The following is a 17296-nucleotide window of genomic DNA, read 5'->3' as shown; positions in this document are numbered from 1 at the left end:
TAATATCTTTAGAGTCTCACACATGTTTTAACTACTTCTTTTTGGAGTTCATATTTTGTTCTGGCGTTTCTTACTTGAACTCTTTCTCAGATTTCCCTCGCAGGTCTCGGACCAGCCACTGGGTGGTGAAGGCATCCTGGGGAGGCATCCCATAACGCATCACTGCGTTCAGGAAGGCCTTCCTCTGCCGAGAGTTGAAACCCAACACCTGGAGGAACGGCAGCAGAGAAGGGTCAGGCTTCGTTTACAGAGACAAAATGAATCGTGGGGGGAATCGAATGAGGGATAACCAATGGCTGCTCACCTCGATGTTGCCTCCCACCCTGGCCAGCAGGGGGGGCAGCGGCTTGTCTTTGTCGTTCCTCAGGCCCTTCCTGCTCGGCCTGCGAGAGTTGGCTGCAGACAGGAAACAGATGTGGTGATTTACACGGATAAAGGAACGCAGGTGTGTATATATACGTGTGATACTACTGGTCTTCTGTCTTTTACTGCTTTGATTTTCTATTATATTTGCTGTTTAGTAGGTTTTTATGGTTTAGGACATGGGTCAGCAACCTGCAGCTCTTTAGCCCCTCCAGTGGCTCCCTGTGGACTTTGTGACGGTTTTTTGTTTACATTTTCATTTATCATTGTTGTAGGTCTATGGTACGACGGAGTATTAGGGCCACATTGAAGAAAGAAAATAAATCGGAGATTTAGAGAATAAAGTCGTGATATTACGAGAATAAAGTCAGAAGTTTACGAGAAAAAAAAAGTTGTAATATGAGAATAAAGTCATAATATTATAAAGTAGAAATTTTACATGTTATTTTCTTTTTTCTCGTAATGTTATGACTTTATTCTATAAATCTCAGATGTTTTTTCCCCTGTGGCCCTAATACTCCGTAGTACATTGTCTCTTTGGCCCTCACTGCATTAGACTTATATATTATATACTGAGACTATAAGCTGTGTTACCTTCATCACAATGATCAGATGTTTTGCGGCTTCAGAAAGATTTTTTTTTTTTTTGCCTAAAATGTCTCTTTTGATAGTAAAGGTTGCTGACCCCTGGGTTAGGAGCATCAAAAGACAATTTTCTGCCCAAATGAGGGAATGTTAAGTTTCCTAAACATCTTAAACATTAGCTCAACATTAGCTCACTGTTCAATGTTATTTACCTCTTCAGACAAACACAAATAACGGTTCTTACCTTCTGCTCGCTCATCAAAGTCCTCGTCTCCCTCCTCAGACGCCACCGAGTAATCTGATTGGCCGTCAGACTGGTCATCCTGCCAGTCGGCTGCGAGACAAAAGCAAGAGAAAGATTATTAATTCACAGTCCGATAAGACTTCAACGAGACCATTTACAGTTCAATCTACCGGACCTCACGGACCCAAGTTCAAAACTCTGAAAGCTACTAGTAAGAAAAAGATATATATTACCTCCGTTCTTACCTCTGTCTTCCTGAGAGCCGTCGTTGTAGTTGACCTGCTTGCGGATACGTTTGCCTTTGCCCAGGTTGCGGGCCAGATCCTCCTGCTGCTGCTCGTAGTGGTGACGCAGCAGCTTCTCCCAGTAGTCCGGATCCACGCTCTCCTCCTGTTTGATGATCTCCCGCTGCACCTCCTCCTCCTGAGTGACAGAAGAAACGACGAAGAAACCATGGAGAAACGGTTGGAGAGGGTGATGACCAGAGACATTGAAGGGCACATATTGTGCTCATTTTCAGGTTCCTACTTGTATTTTGTGTTTCTACTAGAACATGTTTACATGCTTTAATGTTAAAAAAACCACTTTATTTTCCTCGTACTGTCGGCCTGAATATACCTGTAATTACCCTCTGTCTGTCTGAAACGCTCCGTTTTAGTGCATTTCAACGGAATTGCGTTGCTAGGCAACAGCTTGGGTCCATGTTTACTTCCTGTCAGCTGATGTCATTCACATACACAGGAAATAAACTGGGACCCATTTAGAATGTTTATGTTTAAAACCGTGTAATGGTCTAAATATTGTATATTTGTGACATCACTAATGGACAGAAATCTAACGGCTTGTTTCAAATGCAGAGTTTCTGAATACGGGCTGTGTGTATTTCTCCGTGGATTAATTGTTTCGATACTTTCACAGTATTTATATAGATCTTAAAACTGCTTTATAATATAAAAGCCATGAAAATGTCCCTTTTTACAATACGGGACCTTTAAGATTTACGCTCTATACACATCTTCACTCTGCAGGGTGCTCACCTCCTCCTCCTCGTCTTTGACCACATACTGAGCCACCTTGAAGGAGCTCAGGTACTCGTTCATGCTCGCAAGCTCCGTTTCGTCGGTGGCTTCCTGGTTCCTGTCCAGCAGACGGTCGATGGCCTTGTCGTCGTAGTGGATGACAACGCTGCTGTCCTCCTCCTTGCTCTTGCTCTCACCTGCACGAACTAAAATTAAAAAAGTTAACATCAACGTCTCACTTCTCAATAAATCTGTCCTCTCCTCTCTGCGTCGTTTTTAAACTCTCTCACTTAGTCCGATCTCAAACAACTCGTCCTTGAACAGCTGTTCCGTTCCAAACTTGAGGATGTCGTCCAGTTCCTGTTTGGACATGGAGCCCGTCTTGGAGCCGAGACCGGGTCGAACCACCAGGTGAGTCAGCATCATCTTTTTCTTGGCAACCTGGACGGAGGAGGAAAAGATGGAGGGAGAACACAAGAAAGAGCAATTTGTTAATATGTCAGGTATTCTCAAATGTGTATCACTAATCAGTCTTGCTTTTTCACTAGCTACACAAGCTGCTTTGAACATGTATAGAATGTGTATTTCAAGGGTTTCGTCCCAGTCTCGCAGCAAAATTAGAAAGTGTAAAATACAACTTCGAGTCAGTTCAACAACACTTGCTTGACAGAAGACATGGTTTAATTGTTGTGTTGCATGTGTCCTGTTTACCTGAGTAATCCTCTCCTCCACAGAGGCCTTGGTGACAAAGCGGTAGATCATCACCTTCCTGTTCTGACCGATACGATGAGCTCTGCTGAAGGCCTGGACACACAGGAAGAGCAGTTATGAACTGTCAAAATAAGATGAACTTTTCGACTAAAGCTAAATAAAAAAGTGTCTCTGGAACATTTCAATGCACGTCAGAGGGAAATAAAACCAACTTCACTTTTAAAAAGGGACTGTTTGTAACTTCTTACACGTATAAATCAATCCGGATCGGTGTCCCATGCACGCTAGGGATGTCACGAGAACCGATACTTCGGTACCAAGTCGATGCCCAAATTCTAAAATAGTGACGGTACTGTACTCTTTCTACCGTACCGAAGGTACCGTACGATGCCTGTAATGGTCGTTGGTAGTGATGTGACGGTGAGGAAAATGTTCCCACTGGTTAATAAACTTGTGACAACACCGGTGTCACCGATTACACCGGACATTTTACAAGAAAAGATGACGGTCAACATGTGCAGAGCTCTGACTCTGATCTTTACCGTCGGGTGGCTGTGTGTCTGGCCTCTCCGGTAGAGCTTTTGCTGCGGGGCTCCACTGCGGGGGTCTACCTGGCGCCGCTGCTCCGTGCACACCGGCTGTGACGGCTCCATCCACCTCACGGCGATTACCTCATTAACGTTATGGTTCCCTTATAGCATTGGGATTAAACGTGAAATATTGCCGAATAGGTCCGTTTGCTTTACGCATCGACAACAAATCCTCTGCTCCTACTCCTGCTACTCTGAGCTGACGGACCAGATGCATTCACGGTCAGTATGTAGTGTCCGTCGTCTGACTATCGATTGATAACATGCCGCTGATACGCCAAAATGAACAAAATGGGTTAAATTATTTTTATTTATTACTTAAAGGCTACATGCCTCTGTTTTTTGTGATTTTCAAATGTTTTTAATAAAAGAGTGGGTGTTAAATTACATGAGATTTATTGTTGTTGTTTTTTTACCGTGGTATCGCATTTGGTATCGAGAATCGTGGAAATTCACTGGTATTGGTATCGACTACTAGATTTCTGGTACCGTGACATCCCTAGTTCAGACTCAGACTCCAACACAAACTACACAGAAGCACCAAAACCTCTTGCTTGTATCTAGTGAAGCGCGTCTGTTAAACAGTGTTGGCCGCGGTCGGAGGACGCGGGGGAGACCGTAGCTTTGGTCTCCAGGGCCAGAGTCTCTGCTGTACTCTGCTCCTCTCCACACTGCAGAGGAGTTAGTTTAGCTCTGAGAATATCTAGTGAATGTTCAGTGGACGTTTGTGCAGAAATAACTGCTGCAGCTCCTCCAGACCAACAGAGGTTTCCCGTGTCTTGTGAAGTGACGGGGCTCCGCAGAGAGAAACGTTATCGTCGGTCGGGAGGCTGAGGCAGGAAAAGCCAACACTAGGATCAGCATTGATTCATGGAGAGACCTTCGTCTGGTCAGCTAACATTACTGCCAAGCAGCTGAAATATAGAGTGATATTGTGCTTTTAGCTGACGTGTGTCTCCTCACTGTTTTGAGCGATGCTCCTTCATGTCTATGTAGAGCGAGCACAAACGCGAGCAACAGGACGCTGACTTTAGTTGACTTAACGGCCACAGATGTCGCTGTTAACAAGACATTTCTGATTCTTACAAACAGTCCCTTAAAAGTGTCTGTAGTCCTGCTGTACCTGGATGTCGTTGTGGGGGTTCCAGTCAGAGTCGTAAATGATGACGGTGTCGGCGGTGGCCAGGTTGATACCCAGACCTCCGGCCCTCGTTGACAGCAGGAAGGCAAACTGCGGAGCGCCGGGAGCTGAAAAAAAAAAAAAATCAAGTCAAAACATGTTTTAATTATTAGTGACCTGGAACTTTAATAACAAAAGATCAAGTAACCATTTAAGTTTAGAAGTTAAGTTCAAAGTTTTCATTTGTGTGACGGGCGGGAGAAATGAACTGTCTCACCGTTGAAGCGATCGATAGCTTCCTGTCTCATCCCTCCAGTGATCCCTCCATCAATCCTCTCGTACTTGTAGCCCTCGTTCTCCAGGAAGTCCTCGAGCAAGTCCAACATCTTGGTCATCTGCAGGGAAACACGGAGGAGACGGTTTGTTAGGAAATAGCGGATGACATTTCAGGCTTTTAAAACTCATTTTTCATCAGGTCGCAGTTCCGACTGGAAATACGAAAAGCGATTTGTAAGTTGCAGGCGGAGACTGCAACGGGATGAAGTGTTTCTAATCATTTTACAACCTCAAGTTGAATTATATTGATTTTTTTTTTTTACTTCGAGCTGATACTTTACAGGGTCAACATTGATATCAAATAATTATCTGACCAAGACCGATCACTTTAAAAGAGAAAAAGCAGGAAAAAAGAAACATATTTAAATTGGTAAAAAGGGAAAGAGAAAGATTATTAATGAATGCCGTGTACACACTACACAAGAATCAAAGCCATTTTGGGTCCGACTTCCCCCCAATCGACAACCGTCAGCAAAGCTCTGATTGTTTGATGGCTCTAAAGATGATCTCTTCCGATGTTCCCGTGGTGTGAGGTATGTTAAGAGAGTCAGAAATATTAAACATGTTCAATATTTACGATGGGATATCCTGTTGTGTGTGGGGAACCCCGAGGACAGCCGATGGTGCAGTCACGTGGGAAAAAACGACAGCCAATAGAGAACCTTGCTGACTGAAGAAGGAAGGACAACCACCGCCGTCATGGCGGCCGCGGCTAACGCGTGAGCTAATGTTAAACGTGAAGCATAAAGTAGTAGTAAGATGGAGCTGAGAAATAGAGGAAGAACTCGATTTGTGGCATCAATATAGGTGTTTATTGAACGTGTCTCCATGACTTCATCCGTCCATCCTTTGTGAATTTTCATTACAGAGTAAAAACTAACATCGCTAATTCTTCCTGCCCGTCGTCCGCCATGTTTGTTTACACTAAAGTCACGTTTGATCGCCAGAGATTTTGCAAGATATGCAGTTTTGAGAGTCGGGTCTCTTGTTGTTCATGAATGAATGTGTCAGTGTGTGGTGTGCTGTTTTGGCCAAATCGTCGCTCTCCAAACACTACAGGAACAAAAGTGTTAAATTGAACAACATGTCGTGTGGAGTCTCTCACATTTTACACATCTTGTTAAGATTTGAAAAATGGTTTAATGTGGGCCAGCCTTTAGGGAACTGATATACCGGCGTGTTGGGAATTTGTGAGTTAGCGCTTGTCTCTTACCTGAGAGAAGATGAGCACTCGGTGTCCTCCGTTCTTCAGCTTCCTCATCATCTTCTGCAGCAACATCAGTTTCCCAGCAGCCTTTGTGAGAGAGTTGCCGTCGTACATCCCGTTGGGCATCTTTGGAGCTTCCTGTTTGGAGCGACCGATCAAAACATTTAGGTTTTGTAAACTCTGAAATGACTGCAGAGAAAGATTGGCTATAATATTGAAATAATAGAAAAGGATGTTTGGGTCGTACGATAGCAGCCGTGGGGAAGAGGTAAGGGTGGTTGCAGCATTTCTTGAGGTCCATGACGACGTTGAGCAGAGACACCTGGTTTCCTCCTCCTTTGGTGTTCAGAGCCTCAAAGTTTTTCGTCAGGATGAATTTGTAGTACTTCCTGCAAACAGAGGATATGCACATTTACCCTTTTCTTTTTACTATCTGTACACAGCTCGGATCTTTTTGAAGGAATAATAATATCTAGAAGAACTCACTTCTGCAAGGGGCTGAGCTCCACTCTGACGATGAGCTCGGTCTTGGAGGGCATGTGTTTGAAGACGTCGGCCTTCAGCCTCCTGAGCATGTGCGGACCCAGCATGTCGTGCAGCTTCTTGATCTGGTCTTCCTTCGCGATGTCGGCGAACTCCTCCAGGAAGACCTCCAGTTTACTGCAGACAGACATAGACGGGTACGACTGTACGGTCACACTGCCGACACCGACGACAGACTGGGAAGGTTTTGGTTTTGTGTTATTTGTCAAACCTCTGCACACTTTTTTTACTCAATGTTAATATTTTCTTACAACCCTCAACGTTGCTTTAAAGTATTTTTGTTGACTGGAAGAACAACAAACATTAAATCGGAGCAGTCGCAAGAAGCTTAAAAGCAGAATAAAATGCCTTCCTGCAACACAATATGAGTTTATTTTTGTAGACTTTCTCCTGATCTTTGCTTTTTAAAAGTGTGCATGCATTTTTAAAGCGTGCATGCAGAACGGCTCCTCGTTCTCTCGCCCGGTAGCGGCGTGGAGGGAGACGGGCGCCAATCTGCGCGAGCTGCCGCAGAACCGGTTGAGGATCGGCAAAGTTTACCTTTAGGAGCATTACGTCACTGGGCGTTATTGATCCACTTGACGAGGATGCTTTCCCCCGGGCTCATTCGTTTTTCATTCTGACAAAATGACTCCCCCCCCCCCCCCCCCGTTATGATATCAAAGTGCACGCAGCACAGGAACCCAGACGGAGAGCAGACGGTCCGCGAGGCAAAGTATTAACGGAGTAAAGTAGAAAACAAAACACAAATTCAACTAACGTTATTCTAACGCAGTTTTAAAATGGTTTCCCAGATGTTCTCATGTATGAAAAGAGCCCAAATGAACACTGGAAGAGGACTACTTGATAACTATAAGCAGATTATTTGAACAGTGTTTGTATAGGAATGATTCTGTCCCAAGCTGTTTGATCACTAGAAGCGGTTGATCGCTGTAACTGTGATCACTAGAAGCTGTTTCCACTGTATATATTTGAATTTAGAATATCCGTTGACTGCCCTAAAGTTTATGATGATTTAGGGGGCTTTCACATTTAGGGACTCGGGCCCAGATCAGAGTCCACTTGTCCCCAAAGTCCAGTTGGATTGATTAGTGTGAACGCTCTGCTCCGTACTGTACTCGGGCACGGTTCGTCGATCCGTACCCGAGTCCGGCGAGAGGTTCCTTAAAATATAGACAACAGGCGATGGGGTTGAGTGATGTTTGTTATTTTATTTAGCTGGTTTAATGGTCTGTCTGCGAAGAATGAGAGACGCTCAGCGGGCAGAGAGAGATAGACGGGGTGGGAGGGAGAGTTTTCACATCAAACTCGGTGAATTAAGAGTTTATTTAGACCAAACCAGAGTTGGTGATTGTTGGAAAGACTAACGACGACGTGTTGGTGAGTTTTATTTAGTTTCTGTCCAGTTTGAATGAAGTGTTTTATGATGCTCCGCCACTAGAACAGCTGATCTCAACATAAACAAATACACGTGGGTGATGACGTAGTGTACTCGGATACGGAACAACTTTACTAATGTGAAAGCTGAGCGGAGGGGGGGAAGAGGGGTGGCAAGCGTATGGATCCATCGTACCTAATGTGAAAATGCCCTCAGAGACTTCAGTGCCTGAAAAAAACACCAGGTACAAGGCTCTCTAAACGAAACATCAAGAGCAAAACCTTCATCAACTCCACTGCAGGTGTGAGGTCCATACATCATGACCTCACACCTGAAGGAAAGCCTCCATGTTGTGGCGAGGACTCTAAAAACAATAAAGCGGTATGTTGAGTAGGAGTCCGGCGCCTACCTGAACCTCTCAGGTGTGAGGAAGTTGAGCAGGTGGAAAAGCTCCTCCAGGTTGTTCTGCAGAGGAGTTCCAGTCAGCAGCAGTTTGTGCTGCAGAGGGTAGTTGTTCAACACACGGAAAAACTACAGCAGGAAACAAGAAAAACAACAAAGAACCACAACTTCAGTTCAACTTTAGTGACGAGCGTCTGCTCATGCTGATGACTGGTTTATTCCAGCAGTTCAACACATGTCTACAACTGTAGAAAAACATTTCATATGTAGTATATATTCCCAAGCTGGATATAGGTTTTACTATTGATAAGAGTTCTACCTTGGACTGGTTGTTCTTCAGTCTGTGGGCCTCGTCCACCACCAGGCAGGCCCAGTCTATGGAGCCCAGGATCGCCATGTCGATGGTGATGAGCTCGTAGGAGGTCAGCAGGACGTGGAACTTGATCGACGAGTCTTTCTGTTGAAGGAAATCAACAGAAACAGAAGTTTAAAATGATCCGTGCGTTTGTTTTTAGGAGTTTGAGGTGTTCGTTCAGTACCGTCTCCTCTCACCTTCATCCTGGAGGCCTTCTTCCCTCCTCGGATGGCGTTGTCCTCGAAGGAGAACTCGTTCTCTCGGATGACGGCTCTGCTGTCTTTGTCTCCGACGTAGGTCATCACGTACATGTCGGGCGCCCACATCTCAAACTCTCTCTCCCAGTTGATGATGGTGGAGAGCGGAGCGCTGACCAGGAACGGACCCTTAGAGTGGCCCTGGAAGTGGAGACAGGAAGTTAGTTCAAACTCCATCATTACAGAAATATAGAAACACACTGTGTGTTTGTTTCAAACTAATAAGAACTGAAATGAGGAGAGCAGAAATTTATATATGACGGGGAAATCAAAAATCAAAAAGTAAAATCTCAGCTTTCCTAAAAAATCACTGTTTTTGCAGATTTACCTTCCAACATGAGATATTAGCCTTTTGGCCAAAGTGACACCGACATTTGAATATATTGATGGCTCAAAATGAACTTCGTGGTAGGGTTGGGTGATAGGACGAATATATTGGCTATCTGTGATTGGCTGAGAACATGCCGGTTGGGTTTTTCTGGGGCGGTTTGTCATTTTATTTTGCTAATTTAATGGTCTGCCTCTGAAGAACGAGAGCCGAGAGAGAGACAGCAGAGCACATTTTCACATCTAACTCTATGAATTACAGGTTTATGTCACCAAACTAGAGTTGGTGGATTGTTGTTTTTTTCTATGGAGTTTGGTTGCTTTGAAGAGAGCGTTAACGGCTGTTTCCTTTTCACATCTCACGTGGTCAATTAAGAGTTTAGTTCGACCAAAACCAGAGTTGATGATTGTTGTAACAGTGAGAAGACTAAACAAGACGGGTTTGGCGAGTTATATTTCAGTTTCTATGGAGTCTGAAGTGTGTTTTACAATCTTCAATGTCAAGTTGTTGGGTTTCTTTCTATGGAGTCTGGTCACTTTGAGGAGAGCATAACGGCTGTTTCTTTTCAAATCTAACACTGTGAATTAAGGGTTTCATTCGACTAAAACCAGAGTTGGTGATTGCTGGAACAGCTGGAAGACTAACCAAGACGATTTTAGTGAGTTTAATTTGTTTCTGTCGAGTTTGAATGAAGTGTTTTACGATGAGTTAAGAAGGCAACTGAGCTAAGTCTTAGATCGGTGAAAGAGAGGAACTTGAATTCAGGTGTACAGTTGTATATTTCTGACTAATACGAAGAACAAGTGGAAGAATGCTTCTTTTCTTGACATTTTGTGAATATATTTTGTGAATTTATTAGACTAAAAAAAACTAAGAGCAAATATATCGTTAATTGTTGGGTTGATGGTGGCCGGTTGTATAGTTTTAACATATGGTCCCAATAATGACTTATCATAGATGCTAATTTATGTTCCGAGAAGGATTACTTTTACATACTGGATCATACATCATGTTGAACTTTCAGGTTATGATTTCACCTCGGGCTACAATTGATTAATAACAATCAGATGATTATCTTCTTGGTTCATTTATGAATCTTTTGGTCTATAAAATGTCGACATAGCAAAAAACACCCATCATCAACAAAGAGACAAAAAAGGACGTTTTCTAATGTTTTTGTCCGTCCGTCAGTCCAAACCTCAAAAGATATTCAAGTTACTAACACAGACGACGAGGATTTACACATAAGAGACTGAAACAACTCTAAAAACATCCTGATACTGATCAGGAACTCAAGTCACTGGTAACATCTCACCTGGTTCTGAACTGGACTACAATAAAGAAAATAACATATCAAATAAATAGAAGATAAATGAAGTCTAAAAGGTCTCCTGCTGCTCTGGCAGGAAGTGTAGTGTGGCCTCCCTCCTTTAGGTGGCAGCAGCCGCTCACATGATCACAGTCTGTGAATGTTTACTGTTTGAGATCGAACTTAATGTCGTCAGATTTCACCTGACTTACACAAAATGGCTGGATGGCTCCCGGCCAATAGGAGGACAACTACTGTACACACACAGGGAGGCTCAACCAATCACTGCTCAGCTCAAAGTTGCATTAAATTAAAAGGTCAAATTAATCATTTCAAACTAAATATGAAACTAATTTAATGAAGACCATGAAGAGGACAAATGTTAACTTTATGTGCTGAGCTCCTGTACAACTGTGTAACACACATCTTTACAACATCCCCGCGGTATATCTCACAGCCAGACTCACCTCTTTATAGAGCGAGTAGAGGAAGACCGCCGTCTGGACCGTCTTTCCCAAACCCATCTCGTCGGCCAGGATGGTGTCGGTGCCCTGAGCCCAGGAGAACCGCAGCCAGTTGAGTCCCTCCAGCTGGTAGGGGTGCAGCGTCCCCCCCGTGCTGTCCAGGTACTCCGGCTGACGATCAAACTTTATAGTCGGCTGGGAACAGAAGAGACCGACGGGACAGATTAGCCACAAAGACACTGGGAATTACATGAAGACGAGGTGAGAGGCACTAGGAAAGACCTGAGAGCATTATTTATTCACAATCCGACTCCGATCGCTCGAGGCAGTATCGGCCGATACCAATCACACGGTCATTTGAAGCCTTCTATTTATCATGTAACATTTATTTATTTAACTATTCTTAACATTATATATGAAGTATTAAAACTAAGAGATGAGAAAGTATCATGAATCGACAGCTGTTTATTTATTGGTGAGCAACGTCTGCAACATATTCCACTCGCTCTCTAAAGCTGCCTTCACATGATAAGAAACCGCCGCGGCGCAGAGCCTTGCAGAGGCAAAGTACAGCACAGGTAGAATGTGTCATCAAAAATTGCGCAAGGACGCCATTCACTGTTTCTAGGCGACAACAACAACAATTGCAGCTGTCATATCATTTGTTGCGCTTCGAAAGGTCAGCGGTAACCAAGGTCATAGTTGAAATAATTTGAAATTTGAAGGCAGAGTTCGTGGCGATTTGGAGTGGTGCGCCGTGTCGGGTGGAAGCGCTCCAGCGTAGTCGAGTGGCACCGCTCTCACCGTGAGAAAACAATGGCACAGCCAGCGCAGAGCGATTTTATCGCTGATCATTGTGTGGGCGGCTTTAGAGAGACTTCCACTGAACCAAACAAAGCTGGCATAATGCTGCTCCGGTTGTGATTTGAGATGCCGGCATGACGCGTCACAACGACGTCGGCGTCTAGTGTGTTCACGTAGTCCCGCCATGCCGGCTGTCCCCTTCTGCACAGACATCGATCTGCCTCTGTGGCTACCTCCGCTGCCGGCTTAGCGGCGGAACAACAACACCCCCATATTCCGTGTCCGTACCTTTTACACATAACAGCGAGGCGGGATAACAGCGCAAGTAGTCCCACCATCAACGAGCTGTGTAAACAGGGCTTTAGAGACACAACTCCGGTGAGGCCATTTTAGCAGAGCGGAGCAAAACCGTCTCGCAGGACCGGAGTCTCTGCTGTACTCTGCTCCTTTGCCTGCCTGCCTTCACTCACACACCGCGCTCGTTCTCGCTCTTTCGCTCCACTCTCACGTGCATGCGCGCACACTCCACACTGCAGAAGAGTTAGTTTAGCTCTGAGAATATCTAGTGGACGTTTGTGCAGAAATAACTGCTGCAGCTCCTCCAGACCAACAGAGGTTTCCCGTGTCTTGTGAAGTGACAGGGCTCCGCAGAGAGAAACGTTATCGTCTCCGACCAAAACTCCAACACTAGGATCAGCATTGATTCATGGAGAGACCTTCGTCTGGTCAGCTAACATTACTGCCAAGCAGCTGAAATATAGAGTGATATTGTGCCTTGTGTGTCGCTTCACTGTTTTGAGCGATGCTCGTTCATGTCTATGTAGAGCGAGCACAAGCGTGAGCACGAGCAACAGGACGCTGACTTTCGTTGACTTAACGGCCACAGGTGTTGCTGTTAACAAGACATTTCTGATTCTTACAAACAGTCCCTTTAATAAAAAGGTTAAAATAAGCGAGGGTCAGAGCAATAAAAGACAATTATGGTCAATATTAGTCTTAAAAGAATATATTGGATATAGTTGAGTTCTATGGTCAGCTCTTAATACGCTGGTGGTTCCTCACATCTGCAAAGAAACACTGTTTTGTGGCAGACTTTGCATTTAAGATCTACAACAGAAAAGTCCTCTGTTTGGGTTCCAGAAGATGTTCCAACCAGAAGATATACATTTCTGGGCTGAATGCTGAATTGTCAAAGTTGTTAGTCAGCCGTTGCTCCTGAGTGATTCTAAAACAGGAAGGGAAACATTGAAATACTTACGTCTATCACGGGGTTCTCAGGAGGTCTGTCGGGCCGCTTCACTCGTCCTTTCACCTTGATCTTCTTCCCAGGTTTCCCCTCGTCTCCCATCATCAGCTCTCTGAAACAAACACACATAGTTAGTAAAGGTGTTGGTTTGAGGGTGTATATATATCTGGATCACGCTGCAGCAGTTTGTCCTGTGTCTGTATCTCACCTGTGGTGCCAGTACTGCACCTTGCAGGTGTCAAAGTCAGGTACGTCCATGTCGTCGGCCTCCCAGGTCGCCTGATCGTATGCCAGCTCTCTCCACTTGATCAGGTAGTGGATGTTATTCTTCCTGTCCAAACTGGAGGGGAAAAAAACACAGCAAAGAGAAGGAAACATTCAAGTTATTTTCATGTCTGGCAGATGATTCATGACTCCAATATCTGAAATACTACACATCTAAGTAGACATTTGTAAAAAAAATGTGCCATTTCTGGGATATAGTAACTCATGAAGCCATGGCTTTGGGTGAAAGATGTAATAAAAACTAGTTTATATCACTTAATCAAAGATGGGTATCATGGGAAAGAAACAGGCCACTTGAGGTAAAGACTGCTTGTAAATTCAGGCTCTTAAAAAGGGGGATGGAGCAAACTCAAGAGAATATCCTTGTAAAATACAAGGCTAAATAAATAAGAATAAGAAAGGACTGGAAAAATGAGATCGAGTGGTACATCTTCTCAAGGGAACATCTATATTTGAATAAAAAGTAACGGACATTTTATGAAGAGGCTTTTAACGACATTTTTTATTCTGACAAAGATCCTGAAGTTTTATTTTGACTGTTATTTTATTATTACTAAGTTTAACGTCTTGTTTTTTTACAAGAAAGTACTGTAAAAAAAAAAACACGTCTTCTTCTAACGAGTAAAGTTGGAGCATCAACGTTCATCTGTAAAACGTGTGTGTGTGCTGACCAGTGTTCATTTTGGCAGCTGTTTTAGATTTAGTCTCACTCTTTAGACACCTTTTAGTCAACGACAACTCAAAATGTTTTAGTCACCGAAAAGTCAGTACTTTTTTCAGCTTTTAGTCAAAATGTTTTTCTCTTAATTTCGTCAGCTATTTTTTTTTTATTAGTCTTAGTCCTGTGTCAAATCATCACATTATATTGAACATTTCAGTCAGGTGGAAGGTGATGAAAATAAAGAGAGATTTTAGTCAAATCTTAGTCAAGTCTTCTTTGGTCAACGATATTGCATGTTTGATATCGTCACCGTTATGTTTAATGGCGTCCGTGCCGTCTCGTCATCGCCTTGTCTCAGTCATGGAAAAGAAGTCGCCCACGAACATGTTTCGTCATAGTTTTCATTAACCAAATTAACACCGGTGCTGACCTGTGGTTGAGGATGCGGTGCATCATCAGCCACTCCATCTTGATTCCAAAGCGGAGGTATTTCTCCTCCAGCTGTGCATACATGGGGTCCTTTGCTCTCCTCTTGACGCTCTTGTCCTCCTCTCCTTCGCCGAAGTCGATGGGCGGCGGATCGTCCATGTCGTTCTTCCTCTGGTAGTTTCTGAACATCACCTGACAGTGGAGCTCAAGCTTTGAGGGGAGGAAGAGGAGGAAGAGGAGGTTTTAGAGAGAAGAGATTTCTAGTTATGAATAACTACGAAACAAGGTCAAACCTCCACTCACCTGGAGCTCTGTGACCCAGGAGCAGTGCCAGTACGACATGTTGGACCATTTGGCGAAGAACTCCCTGTCCGGCCTCCCTGCCAGCGGGGAGGGATCGGGGGCGTCGGGTGCGAGGTCTGGAGGACGGGGGACTGGCGTGGGTGGAGGAGCGTCTCCCCACCGCCATGTCAGGATCTTCTGGACCTTCCCCTTCATGGATGGACACTGAAAGAGAAAAATATAATATTTGTGTTATTATAGTTTTTAGTTTGTAAAAATAGGCTTGTCTTAAACTATGCTCCAAAATTATGAAGCATTTGAAAATACTCCCAAGAAATGACTTCACAATAAGCAGAAGTACCGATGTAGACACTAGCAGACCATTTCTATCGCAGAGTTCAAAGGGTTAAACTGCTGCTTGTTTTCTCTTGTGTGATTAAAAGTCTTTATGCACATTTTGATGAATCTGATTATCAAAATAGTTGCCACTTAATAGTTAATATAAGTAGTAGATCATTGTTATCTGCAGCTCTACTTCTCCAAAATATACCAGGATGTCCATGACTAGAACACTTGTGTCTGAATTCATCACAGCTATTTATCAGCTGAGGTAAAACGTGGTGGATGCAGTTAAACCTGCTTCATGTTTCTCTGGTCACACAGAGAGACAATCTGTTACTGTACTTCTGCTTTTGGTTTCTTGAATGAAACCGTGATTGTCGTTTTTTTAAACCACTAATGGAGCCGTGCCGACCTGAACAAGCACAGAAATACCTCCAGGATCCATGAAACACCTTTTCCCCCCCAATCAAGCAGAAAGAGCACAAATATCCACCGGATCAATGAATACTTTCCTGCACGTCAGAATCACATCAATCACCACCATTTACCCCCCCGACTGACCGCTGGCGACTCACCGTGCAGCGGGGGCAGATCCACTCTCCGTTGGGGATCTCTGGCAGCGGCGGGTTGAGGCAGTGGATGTGGTACGACGAGGGGCACGAGTCGCAGCAGAGGAGCTCCCCTCCGTCTTTACAAACCCTGCAGAACTCCATGTGGAGGTCGTCCTCCTCCATCTCCATCTCCATCTCCCCGGTCTCTGCCGTGTCCTCTTCGCCTTCTGAGGGCTCCTCCCTGGCCTCCCACTGGATGCCCTCCTTCTCCTGGAATGAAAGAAATACAATTCAGATGTTGTAAACTTAAAAACACACTCTTGAAGGAAGGCTTCACCCACCAAATGGCCATCTGTATATCAATTATTTATCCCGTGTTACCTCTTGATGAATTGAAGTAAATGGGGTTTAACAACAACAAAACTATATCAAATAATCAACACGTGCATGTTCGCTAAAACCTTACTATTTAAAACACTTTGGACTCCAGGATGAGGAGGTTTTAGTGGGGATGCATCGGTTTGAGAAGTAGTGATCGTACGACTTGATAAATGAGACTTGGATTATACTGCAACCGTTGTGTGAGAGTTTGTAAACGGATGTTTTGATATAGTTTTTGTAGTAAATATTTTTCCAAGTGTTTCTTTAAGTACTAGGAGTAAGAGCAGGGGTGGGGGGGAAAATACGAATGGAGATTCTTATTTTCTAAGATTCTGAATCGATTCACAACTTCCAAAAATTGATTTTTAAAAATGATTTTTTTTCTACAAAAGAGCGTAGATATATGCTACTGACGGACAGTCATCCTACACGACAAGTCAAAGTTGTGGCAGGCATTATTGTGTGATTTTCCAGTACCAGTTTTACAGTGTTATTTTGTGCACAATTTATTTTTGAAAATTGGAAAGTTTCAGAGAAATAAGAAGGCAGCTAGCCTAAGCCTACCAATTTGATTTAAGTACCAGGCAGCAGTTTTATTTTTTATGCAACTTGAACTTGAGAAATATTAAAAACTTTTTTGTAAAAAGTGTTAATTGTTTTTGTTTAGTATGAATAAATGACGTCACTCTGCTTTCATGCCATAATTAGCTACACAGCGGACCGGAGTAGATCCTGGAAGCACCCCTACATACTGAATCGATACCAAGGTAACCCTAAATAAGTGTGTCAGCTGTAAGAATCTAAGTACGATGCTTACACAGTGTGGGCAGCTCCAGGTGCCCTCGGGGGCTTTCTCCATGTCGGGGTCCAGACAGACCATGTGGTACGCTCTGGGACAGGTGTCACACAGGATGATCTCTCCGCCCTGCTGGCAAACCTCACAGTAGTCCTGGTGGTCGGTCTCATAGCCGTCACCTTCCTCCGCTTCTGACGGGAAAAAATACACTCGTTACCAAAAACACCTCGGAACATCTCACATTGAACCCGACACACAGGATGTGACGTGTGCTCTGATCCAGGCTCAGCATTCGGCCGTGTGTTGTT

General features: G+C 44.0%; 1 protein-coding gene across 5 annotated transcripts in view; it reads right to left on the bottom strand.

Moving 5' to 3' along the window:
- LOC141753957 (chromodomain-helicase-DNA-binding protein 4-like) overlaps positions 1 to 17296 on the bottom strand; it is a 40553-nt gene that overhangs the window by 6011 nt on the left and 17246 nt on the right. For 2 of the 5 annotated variants that reach the window (XM_074612664.1, XM_074612663.1), the window contains exons 9-30: positions 17010 to 17179; positions 15836 to 16081; positions 14940 to 15143; positions 14638 to 14846; positions 13470 to 13601; positions 13274 to 13373; positions 11215 to 11406; positions 9051 to 9251; positions 8818 to 8955; positions 8506 to 8627; positions 6662 to 6835; positions 6423 to 6564; positions 6182 to 6313; positions 4910 to 5027; positions 4636 to 4760; positions 2923 to 3015; positions 2502 to 2652; positions 2230 to 2417; positions 1426 to 1615; positions 1193 to 1282; positions 305 to 396; positions 75 to 208 (exon numbers count right to left, since the gene is read on the bottom strand). In XM_074612664.1, coding sequence (XP_074468765.1) covers positions 75 to 208; positions 305 to 396; positions 1193 to 1282; positions 1426 to 1615; positions 2230 to 2417; positions 2502 to 2652; positions 2923 to 3015; positions 4636 to 4760; positions 4910 to 5027; positions 6182 to 6313; positions 6423 to 6564; positions 6662 to 6835; positions 8506 to 8627; positions 8818 to 8955; positions 9051 to 9251; positions 11215 to 11406; positions 13274 to 13373; positions 13470 to 13601; positions 14638 to 14846; positions 14940 to 15143; positions 15836 to 16081; positions 17010 to 17179 — 3343 coding nt within the window. The remainder of the gene's footprint in view (positions 1 to 74; positions 209 to 304; positions 397 to 1192; positions 1283 to 1425; positions 1616 to 2229; positions 2418 to 2501; positions 2653 to 2922; positions 3016 to 4635; positions 4761 to 4909; positions 5028 to 6181; positions 6314 to 6422; positions 6565 to 6661; positions 6836 to 8505; positions 8628 to 8817; positions 8956 to 9050; positions 9252 to 11214; positions 11407 to 13273; positions 13374 to 13469; positions 13602 to 14637; positions 14847 to 14939; positions 15144 to 15835; positions 16082 to 17009; positions 17180 to 17296) is intronic. The other 3 variants (XM_074612666.1, XM_074612665.1, XM_074612667.1) reach the window with 3 other exon arrangements.

This window comes from Sebastes fasciatus, chromosome 17 (genome assembly GCF_043250625.1).
Source record: "Sebastes fasciatus isolate fSebFas1 chromosome 17, fSebFas1.pri, whole genome shotgun sequence".
Lineage (NCBI taxonomy): Eukaryota > Metazoa > Chordata > Actinopteri > Perciformes > Sebastidae > Sebastes > Sebastes fasciatus.
Note: the sequence above shows the minus strand (reverse complement) of the source record. Positions and strands in the feature narration are given on the sequence as shown.